Here is a 19,299-nt window from a genome sequence, read left to right as displayed (position 1 = left end):
CCCAAACTAATCCCACTGCCCCGCCCTCTCCCCATAGCCCTGCATCAATCCCCAAACTAATCCCACTGCCCCGCTCTCTCACCATAGCCCTGTATCAATCCCCAAACTAATCCCACTGCCTCGCTCTCTCCCCATAGCCCTGTATCAATCCCAAACTAATCCCACTGCCCTGCTCTCTCCCCATAGCCCTGTATCAATCCCCAAACTAATCCCACTGTCCCACTCTCTCCCCATAGCCCTGTATCAATCCCCAAACTAATCCCACTGCCCCGCTCTCTCCCCATAGCCCTGTATCAATCCCAAACTAATCCCACTGCCCCACTCTCTCCCCATAGCCCTGCATTAATCCCAAACTAATCCCACTGCTCCGCTCTCTCCCCATAGCCCTGCCTCAATCCCCAAACTAATCACACTGCCCCGCTCTCTCCCCATAGCCCTGCATTAATCCCAAACTAATCCCACTGCCCTGCTCTCTCCCCATAGCCCTGTATCAATCCCCAAACTAATCCCACTGTCCCACTCTCTCCCCATAGCCCTGTATCAATCCCCAAACTAATCCCACTGCCCCGCTCTCTCCCCATAGCCCTGTATCAATCCCCAAACTAATCCCACTGCCCTGCTCTCTCCCCATAGCCCTGTATCAATCCCCAAACTAATCCCACTGCCCCGCTCTCTCCCCATAGCCCTGCATTAATCCCAAACTAATCCCACTGCCCCGCTCTCTCCCCATAGCCCTGCATTAATCCCAAACTAATCCCACTGCTCCGCTCTCTCCCCACAGCCCTGCCTCAATCCCCAAACTAATCCCACTGCCCCGCTCTCCCCCCATAGCCCTGCCTCAATCCCCAAACTAATCCCACTGCCCCGCTCTCTCCCCATAGCCCTGTATCAATCCCAAACTAATCCCACTGCCCTGCTCTCACCCCATAGCCCTGTATCAATCCCCAAACTAATCCCACTGCCCCGCTCTCACCCCATAGCCTTGTATCAATCCCCAAACTAATCCCACTGCCCTGCTCTCTCCCCATAGCACTGTATCAATCCCCAAACTAATCCCACTGCCCCGCTCTCTCACCATAGCCCTGTATCAATCCCCAAACTAATACCACTGCCCTGCTCTCTCACCATATCCCTGTATCAATCCCCAAACTAATCCCACTGCCCCGCTCTCTCCCCATAGCCCTGTATCAATCCCCAAACTAATCCCACTGCCCCGCTCTCTCGCCATAGCCCTGTATCAATCCCCAAACTAATCCCACTGCCCTGCTCTCTCCCCATAGCCCTGCATCAATCCCCAAACTAATCCCACTGCCCCGCTCTCTCACCATATCCCTGTATCAATCCCCAAACTAATCCCACTGCCCCGCTCTCTCCTCATAGCCCTGTATCAATCCCCAAACTAATCTCACTGCCCTGCTCTCTCCCCATAGCCTTGTATCAATCCCCAAACTAATCCCACTGCCCTGCTCTCTCCCCATAGCCCTGTATCAATCCCCAAACTAATCCCACTGCCCCGCCCTCTCCCCATAGCCCTGTATCAATCCCCAAACTAATCCCACTGCCCCGCTCTCTCGCCATAGCCCTGTATCAATCCCCAAACTAATCCCACTGCCCCGCTCTCTCCCCATAGCCCTGTATCAATCCCCAAACTAACCCCACTGCCCCGCTCTCTCCCCATAGCCCTGTATCAATCCCCAAACTAATCCCACTGCCCTGCTCTCACCCCATAGCCCTGTATCAATCCCAAACTAATCCCACTGCCCCGCTCTCTCCCCATAGCCCTGTATCAATCCCAAACTAATCCCACTGCCCCGCTCTCTCCCCATAGCCCTGTATCAATCCCAAACTAATCCCACTGCCCCGCTCACTCCCCATAGCCCTGTATCAATCCCAAACTAATCCCACTGCCCCGCTCTCACCCCATAGCCCTGCATCAATCCCAAACTAATCCCACTGTCCCGCTCTCACCCCATAGCCTTGTATCAAGCCCCAAACTAATCCCACTGCCCCGCTCTCTCCCCATAGCCCTGTATCAATCCCAAACTAATCCCACTGCCCCGCTCTCACCCCATAGCCCTGCATCAATCCCAAACTAATCCCACTGTCCCGCTCTCTCCCCATAGCCTTGTATCAATCCCCAAACTAATCCCACTGCCCCGCTCTCTCCCCATAGCCCTGTATCAATCCCCAAACTAATCCCACTGCCCCGCTCTCACCCCATAGCCTTGTATCAATCCCCAAACTAATCCCACTGCCCTGCTCTCTCCCCATAGCCCTGCATTAATCCCAAACTAATCCCACTGCCCCGCTCTCACCCCATAGCCCTGTATCAATCCCCAAACTAATCCCACTGCCTCGCTCTCTCCCCATTGCCCTGTATCAATCCCCAACCAATCCCACTGCCCTGCTCTCACCCCATAGCCCTGTATCAATCCCAAACTAATCCCACTGCCCCGCTCTCTCCCCACAGCCCTGTATCAATGCCAAACTAATCCCACTGCCCCGCTCTCTCCCCACAGCCCTGTATCAATCCCCAAACTAATCACACTGCCCCGCTCTCTCCCCATAGCCCTGTATCAATCCCAAACTAATCCCACTGCCCCGCTCTCTCCCCACAGCCCTGTATCAATCCCCAAACTAATCCCACTGCCCCGCTCTCTCCCCATAGCCCTGTATCAATCCCAAACTAGTCACACTGCCCCGCTCTCTCCCCATAGCCCTGTATCAATTCCAAACTAATCACACTGCCCCGCTTTCTCCCCATAGCCCTGTATCAATCACCAAACTAATCCCACTGCCCCGCTCTCTCCCCATAGTCCTGTATCAATCCCCAAACTAATCCCACTGCCCCGCTCTCTCCCCATAGCCCTGCATCAATCCCCAAACTAATCCCTCTGCCCCGCTCTCTCCCCATAGCCCTGTATCAATCCCCAAACTATTCCCACTGCCCCGCTCTCTCCCCATAGCCCTGCATCAATCCCCAAACTAATCCCTCTGCCCCGCTCTCTCCCCATAGCCCTGTATCAATCCCAAACTAATCCCACTGCCCTGCTCTCTTCCCACAGCCCTGTATCAAACCCAAACTAATCCCACTGTCCCACTCTCTCCCCATAGCCCTGTATCAATCCCAAACTAATCCCACTGCCCTGCTCTCTCCCCATAGCCCTGCATCAATCCCCAAACTAATCCCACTGCCCCGCTCTCTCACCATATCCCTGTATCAATCCCCAAACTAATCCCACTGCCCCGCTCTCTCCCCATAGCCCTGTATCAATCCCCAAACTAATCCCACTGCCCCGCTCTCTCGCCATAGCCCTGTATCAATCCCCAAACTAATTCCACTGCCCCGCTCTCACCCCATAGCCCTGTATCAATCCCAAACTAATCCCACTGCCCTGCTCTCTCCCCATAGCCCTGTATCAATCCCAAACTAATCCCACTGCCCCGCTCACTCCCCATAGCCCTGTATCAATCCCAAACTAATCCCACTGCCCCGCTCTCACCCCATAGCCCTGCATCAATCCCAAACTAATCCCACTGCCCCGCTCTCACCCCATAGCCCTGCATCAATCCCAAACTAATCCCACTGCCCCGCTCTCACCCCATAGCCTTGTATCAAGCCCCAAACTAATCCCACTGCCCCGCTCTCTCCCCATAGCCCTGTATCAATCCCAAACTAATCCCACTGCCCCGCTCTCACCCCATAGCCCTGCATCAATCCCAAACTAATCCCACTGTCCCGCTCTCTCCCCATAGCCTTGTATCAATCCCCAAACTAATCCCACTGCCCCGCTCTCTCCCCATAGCCCTGCATTAATCCCAAACTAATCCCAGTGCCCCGCTCTCTCCCCATAGCCCTGTATCAATCCCCAAACTAATCCCACTGCCCCGCTCTCACCCCATAGCCTTGTATCAATCCCCAAACTAATCCCACTGCCCTGCTCTCTCCCCATAGCCCTGCATTAATCCCAAACTAATCCCACTGCCCCGCTCTCACCCCATAGCCCTGTATCAATCCCCAAACTAATCCCACTGCCTCGCTCTCTCCCCATTGCCCTGTATCAATCCCCAACCAATCCCACTGCCCTGCTCTCACCCCATAGCCCTGTATCAATCCCAAACTAATCCCACTGCCCCGCTCTCTCCCCACAGCCCTGTATCAATCCCAAACTAATCCCACTGCCCCGCTCTCTCCCCACAGCCCTGTATCAATCCCAAACTAATCCCACTGCCCCACTCTCTCCCCATAGCCCTGCATTAATCCCAAACTAATCCCACTGCTCCGCTCTCTCCCCATAGCCCTGCCTCAATCCCCAAACTAATCACACTGCCCCGCTCTCTCCCCATAGCCCTGCATTAATCCCAAACTAATCCCACTGCCCTGCTCTCTCCCCATAGCCCTGTATCAATCCCCAAACTAATCCCACTGTCCCACTCTCTCCCCATAGCCCTGTATCAATCCCCAAACTAATCCCACTGCCCCGCTCTCTCCCCATAGCCCTGTATCAATCCCCAAACTAATCCCACTGCCCTGCTCTCTCCCCATAGCCCTGTATCAATCCCCAAACTAATCCCACTGCCCCGCTCTCTCCCCATAGCCCTGCATTAATCCCAAACTAATCCCACTGCCCCGCTCTCTCCCCATAGCCCTGCATTAATCCCAAACTAATCCCACTGCTCCGCTCTCTCCCCATAGCCCTGCCTCAATCCCCAAACTAATCCCACTGCCCCGCTCTCCCCCCATAGCCCTGCCTCAATCCCCAAACTAATCCCACTGCCCCGCTCTCTCCCCATAGCCCTGTATCAATCCCAAACTAATCCCACTGCCCTGCTCTCACCCCATAGCCCTGTATCAATCCCCAAACTAATCCCACTGCCCCGCTCTCACCCCATAGCCTTGTATCAATCCCCAAACTAATCCCACTGCCCTGCTCTCTCCCCATAGCACTGTATCAATCCCCAAACTAATCCCACTGCCCCGCTCTCTCACCATAGCCCTGTATCAATCCCCAAACTAATACCACTGCCCTGCTCTCTCACCATATCCCTGTATCAATCCCCAAACTAATCCCACTGCCCCGCTCTCTCCCCATAGCCCTGTATCAATCCCCAAACTAATCCCACTGCCCCGCTCTCTCGCCATAGCCCTGTATCAATCCCCAAACTAATCCCACTGCCCTGCTCTCTCCCCATAGCCCTGCATCAATCCCCAAACTAATCCCACTGCCCCGCTCTCTCACCATATCCCTGTATCAATCCCCAAACTAATCCCACTGCCCCGCTCTCTCCTCATAGCCCTGTATCAATCCCCAAACTAATCTCACTGCCCTGCTCTCTCCCCATAGCCTTGTATCAATCCCCAAACTAATCCCACTGCCCTGCTCTCTCCCCATAGCCCTGTATCAATCCCCAAACTAATCCCACTGCCCCGCCCTCTCCCCATAGCCCTGTATCAATCCCCAAACTAATCCCACTGCCCCGCTCTCTCGCCATAGCCCTGTATCAATCCCCAAACTAATCCCACTGCCCCGCTCTCTCCCCATAGCCCTGTATCAATCCCCAAACTAACCCCACTGCCCCGCTCTCTCCCCATAGCCCTGTATCAATCCCCAAACTAATCCCACTGCCCTGCTCTCACCCCATAGCCCTGTATCAATCCCAAACTAATCCCACTGCCCCGCTCTCTCCCCATAGCCCTGTATCAATCCCAAACTAATCCCACTGCCCCGCTCTCTCCCCATAGCCCTGTATCAATCCCAAACTAATCCCACTGCCCCGCTCACTCCCCATAGCCCTGTATCAATCCCAAACTAATCCCACTGCCCCGCTCTCACCCCATAGCCCTGCATCAATCCCAAACTAATCCCACTGTCCCGCTCTCACCCCATAGCCTTGTATCAAGCCCCAAACTAATCCCACTGCCCCGCTCTCTCCCCATAGCCCTGTATCAATCCCAAACTAATCCCACTGCCCCGCTCTCACCCCATAGCCCTGCATCAATCCCAAACTAATCCCACTGTCCCGCTCTCTCCCCATAGCCTTGTATCAATCCCCAAACTAATCCCACTGCCCCGCTCTCTCCCCATAGCCCTGTATCAATCCCCAAACTAATCCCACTGCCCCGCTCTCACCCCATAGCCTTGTATCAATCCCCAAACTAATCCCACTGCCCTGCTCTCTCCCCATAGCCCTGCATTAATCCCAAACTAATCCCACTGCCCCGCTCTCACCCCATAGCCCTGTATCAATCCCCAAACTAATCCCACTGCCTCGCTCTCTCCCCATTGCCCTGTATCAATCCCCAACCAATCCCACTGCCCTGCTCTCACCCCATAGCCCTGTATCAATCCCAAACTAATCCCACTGCCCCGCTCTCTCCCCACAGCCCTGTATCAATGCCAAACTAATCCCACTGCCCCGCTCTCTCCCCACAGCCCTGTATCAATCCCCAAACTAATCACACTGCCCCGCTCTCTCCCCATAGCCCTGTATCAATCCCAAACTAATCCCACTGCCCCGCTCTCTCCCCACAGCCCTGTATCAATCCCCAAACTAATCCCACTGCCCCGCTCTCTCCCCATAGCCCTGTATCAATCCCAAACTAGTCACACTGCCCCGCTCTCTCCCCATAGCCCTGTATCAATTCCAAACTAATCACACTGCCCCGCTTTCTCCCCATAGCCCTGTATCAATCACCAAACTAATCCCACTGCCCCGCTCTCTCCCCATAGTCCTGTATCAATCCCCAAACTAATCCCACTGCCCCGCTCTCTCCCCATAGCCCTGCATCAATCCCCAAACTAATCCCTCTGCCCCGCTCTCTCCCCATAGCCCTGTATCAATCCCCAAACTATTCCCACTGCCCCGCTCTCTCCCCCATAGCCCTGTATCAATCCCCAAACTAATCCCACTGCCCCGCTCTCTCCCCATAGCCCTGTATCAATTCCAAACTAGTCACACTGCCCCGCTCTCTCCCCATAGCCCTGTATCAATTCCAAACTAATCACACTGCCCCGCTCTCTCCCCATAGCCCTGCATCAATCCCCAAACTAATCCCTCTGACCCGCTCTCTCCCCATAGCCCTGTATCAATCCCAAACTAATCCCACTGCCCCACTCTCTCCCCGTAGCCCTGCATCAATCCCCAAACTAATCCCTCTGCCCCGCTCTCTCCCCATAGCCCTGTATCAATCCCAAACTAATCCCACTGCCCTGCTCTCTTCCCACAGCCCTGTATCAAACCCAAACTAATCCCACTGTCCCACTCTCTCCCCATAGCCCTGTATCAATCCCAAACTAATCCCACTGCCCTGCTCTCTCCCCATAGCCCTGCATCAATCCCCAAACTAATCCCACTGCCCCGCTCTCTCACCATATCCCTGTATCAATCCCCAAACTAATCCCACTGCCCCGCTCTCTCCCCATAGCCCTGTATCAATCCCCAAACTAATCCCACTGCCCCGCTCTCTCGCCATAGCCCTGTATCAATCCCCAAACTAATTCCACTGCCCCGCTCTCACCCCATAGCCCTGTATCAATCCCAAACTAATCCCACTGCCCTGCTCTCTCCCCATAGCCCTGTATCAATCCCAAACTAATCCCACTGCCCCGCTCACTCCCCATAGCCCTGTATCAATCCCAAACTAATCCCACTGCCCCGCTCTCACCCCATAGCCCTGCATCAATCCCAAACTAATCCCACTGCCCCGCTCTCACCCCATAGCCCTGCATCAATCCCAAACTAATCCCACTGCCCCGCTCTCACCCCATAGCCTTGTATCAAGCCCCAAACTAATCCCACTGCCCCGCTCTCTCCCCATAGCCCTGTATCAATCCCAAACTAATCCCACTGCCCCGCTCTCACCCCATAGCCCTGCATCAATCCCAAACTAATCCCACTGTCCCGCTCTCTCCCCATAGCCTTGTATCAATCCCCAAACTAATCCCACTGCCCCGCTCTCTCCCCATAGCCCTGCATTAATCCCAAACTAATCCCAGTGCCCCGCTCTCTCCCCATAGCCCTGTATCAATCCCCAAACTAATCCCACTGCCCCGCTCTCACCCCATAGCCTTGTATCAATCCCCAAACTAATCCCACTGCCCTGCTCTCTCCCCATAGCCCTGCATTAATCCCAAACTAATCCCACTGCCCCGCTCTCACCCCATAGCCCTGTATCAATCCCCAAACTAATCCAACTGCCTCGCTCTCTCCCCATTGCCCTGTATCAATCCCCAACCAATCCCACTGCCCTGCTCTCACCCCATAGCCCTGTATCAATCCCAAACTAATCCCACTGCCCCGCTCTCTCCCCACAGCCCTGTATCAATCCCAAACTAATCCCACTGCCCCGCTCTCTCCCCACAGCCCTGTATCAATCCCCAAACTAATCACACTGCCCCGCTCTCTCCCCATAGCCCTGTATCAATCCCAAACTAATCCCACTGCCCCGCTCTCTCCCCACAGCCCTGTATCAATCCCCAAACTAATCCCACTGCCCCGCTCTCTCCCCATAGCCCTGTATCAATCCCAAACTAGTCACACTGCCCCGCTCTCTCCCCATAGCCCTGTATCAATTCCAAACTAATCACACTGCCCCGCTTTCTCCCCATAGCCCGGTATCAATCACCAAACTAATCCCACTGCCCCGCTCTCTCCCCATAGTCCTGTATCAATCCCCAAACTAATCCCACTGCCCCGCTCTCTCCCCATAGCCCTGCATCAATCCCCAAACTAATCCCTCTGCCCCGCTCTCTCCCCATAGCCCTGTATCAATCCCCAAACTATTCCCACTGCCCCGCTCTCTCCCCATAGCCCTGTATCAATTCCAAACTAATCACACTGCCCCGCTCTCTCCCCATAGCCCTGCATCAATCCCCAAACTAATCCCTCTGCCCCGCTCTCTCCCCATAGCCCTGTATCAATCCCAAACTAATCCCACTGCCCCACTCTCTCCCCGTAGCCCTGCATCAATCCCCAAACTAATCCCTCTGCCCCGCTCTCTCCCCAAAACCCTGTATCAATCCCAAACTAATCCCACTGCCCTGCTCTCTTCCCACAGCCCTGTATCAATCCCAAACTAATCCCACTGTCCCACTCTCTCCCCATAGCCCTGTATCAATCCCAAACTAATCCCACTGCCCTGCTCTCTCCCCATAGCCCTGCATCAATCCCCAAACTATTCCCACTGCCCCGCTCTCTCACCATATCCCTGTATCAATCCCCAAACTAATCCCACTGCCCCGCTCTCTCCCCATAGCCCTGTATCAATCCCCAAACTAATCCCACTGCCCCGCTCTCTCGCCATAGCCCTGTATCAATCCCCAAACTAATCCCACTGCCCCGCTCTCACCCCATAGCCCTGTATCAATCCCAAACTAATCCCACTGCCCTGCTCTCTCCCCATAGCCCTGTATCAATCCCAAACTAATCCCACTGCCCCGCTCACTCCCCATAGCCCTGTATCAATCCCAAACTAATCCCACTGCCCCGCTCTCACCCCATAGCACTGCATCAATCCCAAACTAATCCCACTGTCCCGCTCTCACCCCATAGCCTTGTATCAAGCCCCAAACTAATCCCACTGCCCCGCTCTCTCCCCATAGCCCTGTATCAATCCCAAACTAATCCCACTGCCCCGCTCTCACCCCATAGCCCTGCATCAATCCCAAACTAATCCCACTGTCCCGCTCTCTCCCCATAGCCTTGTATCAATCCCCAAACTAATCCCACTGCCCCGCTCTCTCCCCATAGCCCTGCATTAATCCCAAACTAATCCCAGTGCCCCGCTCTCTCCCCATAGCCCTGTATCAATCCCCAAACTAATCCCACTGCCCCGCTCTCACCCCATAGCCTTGTATCAATCCCCAAACTAATCCCACTGCCCTGCTCTCTCCCCATAGCCCTGCATTAATCCCAAACTAATCCCACTGCCCCGCTCTCACCCCATAGCCCTGTATCAATCCCCAAACTAATCCCACTGCCTCGCTCTCTCCCCATTGCCCTGTATCAATCCCCAACCAATCCCAATGCCCTGCTCTCACCCCATAGCCCTGTATCAATCCCAAACTAATCCCACTGCCCCGCTCTCTCCCCACAGCCCTGTATCAATCCCAAACTAATCCCACTGCCCCGCTCTCTCCCCATAGCCCTGTATCAATCCCCAAACTAATCACACTGCCCCGCTCTCTCCCCATAGCCCTGTATCAATCCCAAACTAATCCCACTGCCCCGCTCTCTCCCCACAGCCCTGTATCAATCCCCAAACTAATCCCACTGCCCCGCTCTCTCCCCATAGCCCTGTATCAATCCCAAACTAGTCACACTGCCCCGCTCTCTCCCCATAGCCCTGTATCAATTCCAAACTAATCACACTGCCCCGCTTTCTCCCCATAGCCCTGTATCAATCACCAAACTAATCCCACTGCCCCGCTCTCTCCCCATAGTCCTGTATCAATCCCCAAACTAATCCCACTGCCCCGCTCTCTCCCCATAGCCCTGCATCAATCCCCAAACTAATCCCTCTGCCCCGCTCTCTCCCCATAGCCCTGTATCAATCCCCAAACTATTCCCACTGCCCCGCTCTCTCCCCCATAGCCCTGTATCAATTCCAAACTAGTCACACTGCCCCGCTCTCTCCCCATAGCCCTGTATCAATTCCAAACTAATCACACTGCCCCGCTCTCTCCCCATAGCCCTGCATCAATCCCCAAACTAATCCCTCTGCCCCGCTCTCTCCCCATAGCCCTGTATCAATCCCAAACTAATCCCACTGCCCCACTCTCTCCCCGTAGCCCTGCATCAATCCCCAAACTAATCCCTCTGCCCCGCTCTCTCCCCATAGCCCTGTATCAATCCCAAACTAATCCCACTGCCCTGCTCTCTTCCCACAGCCCTGTATCAATCCCAAACTAATCCCACTGTCCCACTCTCTCCCCATAGCCCTGTATCAATCCCAAACTAATCCCACTGCCCTGCTCTCTCCCCATAGCCCTGTATCAATCCCAAACTAATCCCACTGCCCCGCTCTCACCCCATAGCCCTGTATCAATCCCCAAACTAATCCCACTGCCCCGCTCTCTCCCCATAGCCCTGTATCAATCCCAAACTAATCCCACTGCCCCGCTCTCTGCCCATAGCCCTGTATCAATCCCAAACTAATCCCACTGCCCCGCTCTCTCCCCACTGCCCTGTATCAATCCCCAACCAATCCCACTGCCCTGCTCTCTCCCCATAGCCCTGTATCAATCCCAAACTAATCCCACTGCCCCGCTCTCTCCCCACAGCCCTGTATCAATCCCAAACTAATCCCACTGCCCCGCTCTCTCCCCATTGCCCTGTATCAATCCCCAACCAATCCCACTGCCCTGCTCTCTCCCCATAGCCCTGTATCAATCCCAAACTAATCCCACTGCCCCGCTCTCTCCCCACAGCCCTGTATCAATCCCCAAACTAATCCCACTGCCCCGCTCTCTCCCCATAGCCCTGTATCAATCCCAAACTAATCCCACTGCCCCGCTCTCTCCCCATAGCCCTGTATCAATCCCCAAACTAATCCCACTGCCCCGCTCTCTCCCCATAGCCCTGTATCAATCCCCAAACTAATCCCACTGCCCCGCTCTCTCCCCATAGCCCTGTATCAAGCCCAAACTAATCCCACTGCCCCGCTCTCTCCCCATAGCCCTGCATCAATCCCCAAACTAATCCCACTGCCCCGCTCTCACCCCATAGCCTTGTATCAATCCCCAAACTAATCCCACTGCCCCGCTCTCTCCCCATAGCCCTGTATCAATCCCAAACTAATCCCACTGCCCCGCTCTCTCCCCATAGCCCTGTATCAATCCCAAACTAATCCCACTGCCCCGCTCTCTCGCCATAGCCCTGTATCAATCTCCAAACTAATCCCACTGCCCCGCTCTCTCCCCATAGCCCTGTATCAATCCCAAACTAATCCCACTGCCCCGCTCTCTCGCCATAGCCCTGTATCAATCCCAAACTAATCCCACTGCCCCGCTCTCTCGCCATAGCCCTGTATCAATCTCCAAACTAATCCCACTGCCCCGCTCTCACCCCGTAGCCCTGTATCAATCCAAAACTAATCCCACTGCCCCGCTCTCTCCCCATAGCCCTGCATTAATCCCAAACTAATCCCAGTGCCCCGCTCTCACCCCATAGCCTTGTATCAATCCCCAAACTAATCCCACTGCCCTGCTCTCTCCCCATAGCCCTGTATCAATCCCCAAACTAATCCCACTGCCCCGCTCTCTCCCGATAGCCCTGTATCAATCCCCAAACTAATCCCACTGTCCCACTCTCCCCCCATAGCCCTGTATCAATCCCCAAACTAATCCCACTGCCCTGCTCTCTCCCCATAGCCCTGTATCAATCCCAAGCTAATCCCACTGCCCCGCTCTCTCCCGATAGCCCTGTATCAATCCCAAACTAATCCCACTGCTCCGCTCACTCCCCATAGCCCTGTATCAATCCCAAACTAATCCCACTGCCCCGCTCTCACCCCATAGCCCTGTATCAATCCCCAAACTAATCCCACTGCCCCGCTCTCTCGCCATAGCCCTGTATCAATCCCCAAACTAATCCCACTGCCCCGCTCTCTCCCCATAGCCCTGTATGAATCCCCAAACTAATCCCACTGCCCCGCTCTCACCCCATAGCCTTGTATCAATCCCCAAACTAATCCCACTGCCCCGCTCTCTCCCCATAGCCCTGCATTAATCCCAAACTAATCCCAGTGCCCCGCTCTCACCCCATAGCCTTGTATCAATCCCCAAACTAATCCCACTGCCCTGCTCTCTCCCCATAGCCCTGTATCAATCCCCAAACTAATCCCACTGCCCCGCTCTCACCCCATAGCCCTGTATCAATCCCCAAACTAATCCCACTGCCCCGCTCTCACCCCATAGCCTTGTATCAATCCCCAAACTAATCCCACTGCCGCGCTCTCTCCCCATAGCCCTGCATTAATCCCAAACTAATCCCAGTGCCCCGCTCTCACCCCATAGCCTTGTATCAATCCCCAAAGTAATCCCACTGCCCTGCTCTCTCCCCATAGCCTTGTATCAATCCCCAAACTAAGCCCACTGCCCCGCTCTCTCTCCCCATAGCCCTGTATCAATCCCCAAACTAATCCCACTGCCCCACTCTCACCCCATAGCCTTGTATCAATCCCCAAACTAATCCCACTGCCCCGCTCTCTCCCCATAGCCCTGCATTAATCCCAAACTAATCCCACTGCCCCGCTCTCTCCCCATAGCCTTGTATCAATCCCCAAACTAATCCCACTGCCCCGCTCTCTCCCCATAGCCCTGCATTAATCCCAAGCTAATCCCACTGCCCCGCTCTCTCCCCATAGCCTTGTATCAATCCCCAAACTAATCCCACTGCCCCGCTCTCACCCCATAGCCCTGTATCAATCCCCAAACTAATCACACTGCCCCGCTCTCTCCCCATAGCCTTGTATCAATCCCCAAACTAATCCCACTGCCCCGCTCTCTCGCCATAGCCCTGTATCAATCCCCAAACTAATCCCACTGCCCCACTCTCTCGCCATAGCCCTGTATCAATCCCCAAACTAATCCCACTGCCCCGCTCTCTCCCCATAGCCCTGTATCAATCCCCAAACTAATCCCACTGCCCCGCTCTCTCCCCATAGCCCTGTATCAATCCCAAACTAATCCCACTGCCCCACTCTCTCGCCATAGCCCTGCATCAATCCCCAAACTAATCCCTCTGCCCCGCTCTCTCCCCATAGCCCTGTATCAATCCCAAACTAATCCCACTGCCCCGCTCTCACCCCATAGCCCTGTATCAATCCCAAACTAATCCCACTGCCCCGCTCTCTCCCCATAGCCCTGCATTAATCCCAAACTAATCCCACTGCCCCGCTCTCACCCCATAGCCTTGTATCAATCCCCAAACTAATCCCACTGCCCTGCTCTCTCCCCATAGCCCTGTATCAATCCCAAACTAATCCCACTGCCCCGCTCTCTCCCCATAGCCCTGTATCAATCCCCAAACTAATCCCACTGCCCCGCTCTCTCCCCAGAGCCCTGTTTCAATCCCCAAACTAATCCCACTGCTCTGCTCTCTCCCCATAGCCCTGTATCAATCCCAAACTAATCCCACTGCCCCACTCTCTCCCCATAGCCCTGTATCAATCCCAAACTAATCCCACTGCCCCGCTCTCTCCCCATAGCCTTGTATCAACCCCCAAACTAATCCCACTGCCCTGCTCTCCCCCATAGCCCTGTATCAATCCCAAACTAATCCCACTGCCCCGCTCTCTCCCCATAGCCCTGCATCAATCCCCAAACTAATCCCACTGCCCTGCTCTCCCCCATAGCCCTGTATCAATCCCAAACTAATCCCACTGCCCCGCCCTCTCCCCATAGCCCTGCATCAATCCCAAACTAATCCCACTGCCCCGCTCTCTCCCCATAGCCCTGTATCAATCCCCAAACTAATCCCACTGCCTCGCTCTCTCCCCATAGCCCTGTATCAATCCCCAAACTAATCCCACTGCCCCGCTCTCTCCCCATAGTCCTGCATCAATCCCCAAACTAATCCCACTGCCCCGCTCTCTCACCATAGCCCTGTATCAATCCCCAAACTAATCCCACTGCCTCGCTCTCTCCCCATAGCCCTGTATCAATCCCAAACTAATCCCACTGCCCTGCTCTCTCCCCATAGCCCTGTATCAATCCCCAAACTAATCCCACTGTCCCGCTCACTCCCCATAGCCCTGTATCAATCCCCAAACTAATCCCACTGCCCTGCTCTCTCCCCATAGCCCTGTATCAATCCCCAAACTAATCCCACTGCCCCGCTCTCTCCCCATAGCCCTGTATCAATCCCAAACTAATCCCACTGCCCTGCTCTCTCCCCATAGCCCTGTATCAATCCCAAATGAATCCCACAGTCCCACTCTCCCCCCATAGCCCTGTATCAATCCCAAACTAATCCCACTGCCCCGCTCACTCCCCATAGCCCTGTATCAATCCCAAACTAATCCCACTGCCCCGCTGTTTCCCCATAGCCCTGTATCAATCCCAAAATTAATCCCACTGCCCCGCGCTCTCCCCATAACCTTGTATCAATCCACAAACTAATCCTACTGCCCCGCTCTCCCCCCAAAACCCTGTATCAATCCCAAACTAATCCCACTGCCCCGCTCTCTCCCCATAGCCCTGTATCAATCCCAAACGAATCCCACAGCCCCACTCTCCCCCCATAGCCCTGTATCAATCCCAAACTCCCACTGCCCCGCTGTCTCCCCACAGCCCTGTATCAATCCCCAAACTAATCCCACTGTCCCGCTCTCTCTCCATAGCCCTGTATCAATCCCAAACTAATCCCACTGCCCCGCTCTCTCCCCATAGCCCTGTATCAATCCCAAACTAATCCCACTGCCCCGCTCTCCCCATAACCCTGAATCAATCCCCAAACTAATCCCACTGCCCCGCTCTCTCCCCAGAACCCTGAATCAATCCCCAATCTAATCCCACTGCCCCGCTCTCCCCCCATAGCCCTGTATCAATCCCCAACGAATCCCACTGCCCCGCTCTCTCCCCATAGCCCTGTATCAATCCCAAACTAATCCCAGTGCCCCGCTCTCTCCCCATAGCCCTGTGTCAAAATGATTTTACGTAGCGAGTTGTTGTGATCTGGAACACACTGCCTGACAGGGCGGTGGAAGCAGATTCAATCATAACTTTCAAAAGGGAATTAGTAAATACTTGAAGGGGAAAAATTCGCAGGGCTGTGGGGAAAGAGCGGAGGGGAGTGGAACTAATTGGAGAGCTCGTTCAAGGAGCCGGCACTGGCATGGTGGGCCTAATGGCCTCCTTCTGTGCTGTAAGATTTAAATTGTGCAGAATGTTTGTATTTGAGTTAAGTGGAGCGATGTTTGTATTTGAATTGAGGGGAGGGATGTTTGTATTTGAATTGATGGGAGGGATGTTTGTATTTGAATTGAGTGGAGGGATATTTGTATTTTTATTTTAATGACCCCCTCTTGTGCTGTAGTGTTCTATGATTCAATATTGTGGGTGCCCAGCTATCACGGGTGGGGTGGGTGTTGGATTTGGGATCGGAATGTGCGTGTGATTTGTTCCCCATTCCAGCTACAGGGAGTGTGAGTCGCACACAGCCTCGCGATCAGGACACTCGGCGACTCTGATCCAGACCCACGGGCAGACATCGTCAGGCTACAAACTCCTGGTGTTCGGAGGGCGGAACTCTCCCGACATCGAGGTGGCCGGGATCTGGAGAGAAGAGGCTGTGAAAGTGAGTGTCTGAGAGGGAGTGGGAGGGTGACAGAGACAGAGGCAAAGAGAGAGAGACAGGAAGAGAGAGAGACTGAGAGACAGCGAGAGAGAGACAGAGAGAGACAGAGAGAGAGAGGGAGTGAGAGAGAGTGAGACAGAGAGACAGCGAGAGAGAAAGCGAGAGTGAGAGACAGCGAGAGAGAGACAGCGAGAGAGAGACAGCGAGAGAGAGACAGCGAGAGAGAGAGACAGCGAGAGAGAGACAGCGAGAGAGAGACAGCGAGAGAGAGACAGCGAGAGAGAGAGACAGTGAGAGACACACACAGAGAGAGAGAGAGAGACAGACAGAGAGTGAGTGACAGAGTGAGAGACAGAGAGAGAGAGAGAGTGAGAGAGACAGGGACAGAGAGTGAGACAGAGAGAGAGAGAGAGACAGAAAGAGGGACAGAGACGGAGAGACAGAGAGAGAGAGAGAGACAGAGAGACAGAAAGAGGGACAGAGACAGAGAGAGACAGAAAGAGGAACAGAGACAGAGAGAGAGAGAGACAGAGGGTGAGTGGGGGGGTATTGAGTGCATTTCGTCCTTCTCTCTGACTCCCTCCATTAACAGGTGGACCCTCTCCACGTCCCCAGACTCATTGAGTGCCTCAGCTCCCTCATCGCCTCAGGACTGGCGTCAGCCAGGAGCCCAGGAGCCATGCGTCACCACTCCATGACCGCCGTGGGACCCTTCACTGTCCTGTATGGGGGCGAGTGTTTCAACAGGGTCAGGGAGACTGCCTGCAATGACCTCTTCATCTACGACACACGTAAGTCTCAACCCGTGCTGTACCTGCCCTGGGAGTGTTTGATGGGACAGTGTAGAGGGATCTTTACTCTGTATCTAACCCGTGCTGTACCTGCCCTGGGAGTGTTTGATGGGACAGTGTAGGGGGAGCTTTACTCTGTATCTAACCCGTGCTGTACCTGCCCTGGGAGTGTTTGATGGGGACAGTGTAGAGGGAGCTTTACTCTGTATCTAACCCCGTGCTGTACCTGCCCTGGGAGTGTTTGATGGGACAGTGTAGAGGGAGCTTTACTCTGTATCTAACCCATGCTGTGCCTGCCCTGGGAGTGTTTGATGGGACAGTGTAGAGGGAGCTTTACTCTGTATCTAACCCCGTGCTGTACCTGCCCTGGGAGTGTTTGATGGGACAGTGTAGAGGGAGCTTTACTCTGTATCTAACCCCGTGCTGTACCTGCCCTGGGGGTGTTTGATGGGACAGTGTAGAGGGAGCTTTACTCTGTATCTAACCCCGTGCTGTACCTGCCCTGGCACTGTTTGATGGGACAGTGTAGAGGGAGCTTTACTCTGTATCTAAGCCGTGCTGTACCTGCCCTGGGAGTGTTTGATGGGACAGTGTAGAGGGAGCTTTACTCTGTATCTAACCCGTGCTGTACCTGCCCTAGGAGTGTTTGATGGGACAGTGTAGAGGGAGCTTTACTCTGTATCTAACCCCGTGCTGTACCGGCCCTGGGAGTGTTTGATTGGACAGTGTAGAGGGAGCTTTACTCTGTATCTAACCCCGTGCTGTACCTGCCCTGGGACTGTTTGATGGGACAGTGTAGAGGGAGCTTTACTCTGTATCTAAGCCTGTGCTGTACCTGCCCTGGGAGTGTTTGATGGGACAGTGTAGAGGGAGCTTTACTCTGTATCTAACCCGTGCTGTACCTGCCCTGGGAGTGTTTGATGGGACAGTGTAGAGGGAGCTTTACTCTGTATCTAACCCGTGCTGTACCTGCCCTGGGAGTGTTTGATGGGACAGTGTAGAGGGAGCTTTACTCTGTATCTAACCCCGTGCTGTACCTGCCCTGGGAGTGTTTGATGGGACAGTGTAGAGGGAGCTTTACTCTGTATCTAACCCGTGCTGTACCTGCCCTGGGAGTGTTTGATGGGACAGTGTAGAGGGAGCTTTACTCTGTATCTAACCCATGATGTACCTGCCCTGGGAGTGTTTGATGGGACAGTGTAGAGGGAGCTTTACTCTGTATCTAACCCGTGCTGTACCTGCCCTGGGAGTGTTTGATGGGACAGTGTAGAGGGAGATTTACTCTGTATCTAACCCCGTGCTGTACCTGCCCTGGGAGTGTTTGATGGGACAGTGTAGAAGGGAACTTTACTCTGTATCTAACCCGTGCTGTACCTGCCCTGGGAGTGTTTGATGGGACAGTGTAGAGGGAGCTTTACTCTGTATCTAACCCCGTGCTGTACCTGCCCTGGGAGTGTTTGATGGGACAGTGTAGAGGGAGCTTTACTCTGTATCTAACCCCGTGCTGTACCTGCCCTGGGAGTGTTTAATGGGACAGTGTAGAGGGAGCTTTACTCTGTATCTAACCCGTGCTGTACCTGCCCTGGGAGTGTTTAATGGGACAGTGTAGAAGGGAGCTTTACTCTGTGCACGTCTACCCCTGCGGAGCCTTACTCCCTATCTTTGCTGTGCTGTGTACTGATCCTGTTGTTCTTTCCACAGGATCTCCAGGAGGGAACTGGTATCACCTGCCGAACTCAGACGCGGCAATGAAGAGGTTTGGCCACAGGGTTCTGGTGGTGGGAGAGAGACTCTGTCTGATTGGGGGGCGAGGACGAGATGGGAAGCTGTGCTCTCCTGATATCTACACTCTGGAGACCAACACTTGACGTCAACTGCTGGAGCGGGGCAACAGACATCGGTAGACCTTTACGCGAGAGAATCTGACGGAATAAAAGCTTACCGGGCTCCTGAATATATCGTGCGCTGGCGTGTTGCGTGTGTGTGGTCTTTGTAGAACTGGGATCCATTCATGCTCCTCCAATTCTGTCCTCTTGAGCATCCCCCGATTTCCATCGCTCCACCATTGGCGGCCGTGCCTCCAGCTGCCTGGGCCCCGAGCTCTGGAATTCCCTCCCTAAACCTCTCCGCCTCTCTCTCCTCCTTTAAGACGCTCCTTAAAACCTCCCTCTTTGACCCAGCTTTTGGTCAACTGTCCTAATATCCCCTG

At 54.5% G+C, this 19,299-nt stretch overlaps 1 protein-coding gene across 1 annotated transcript in view; it reads left to right on the top strand.

Annotated features, from left to right (window-relative positions):
- LOC147087052 (kelch domain-containing protein 9-like) overlaps positions 1 to 19,048 on the top strand; it is a 27,649-nt gene extending 8,601 nt beyond the window's left edge. Inside the window, 3 exon segments of the mRNA XM_085978167.1 lie at positions 16,137 to 16,299; positions 16,892 to 17,090; positions 18,792 to 19,048. Of these exon segments, the coding sequence (XP_085834293.1) occupies positions 16,137 to 16,299; positions 16,892 to 17,090; positions 18,792 to 18,958 (529 nt within the window). The 3' untranslated portion in view covers positions 18,959 to 19,048.
- Positions 19,049 to 19,299: the final 251 nt, after the last annotated feature.

Source organism: Somniosus microcephalus, unplaced genomic scaffold (assembly GCF_052327205.1).
Source record: "Somniosus microcephalus isolate GS21.2 unplaced genomic scaffold, FLI_Smic_1.0 unresolved_chr6, whole genome shotgun sequence".
NCBI classification, from domain to species: domain Eukaryota; kingdom Metazoa; phylum Chordata; class Chondrichthyes; order Squaliformes; family Somniosidae; genus Somniosus; species Somniosus microcephalus.
This window is presented reverse-complemented; position numbering and strand designations above follow the sequence as displayed.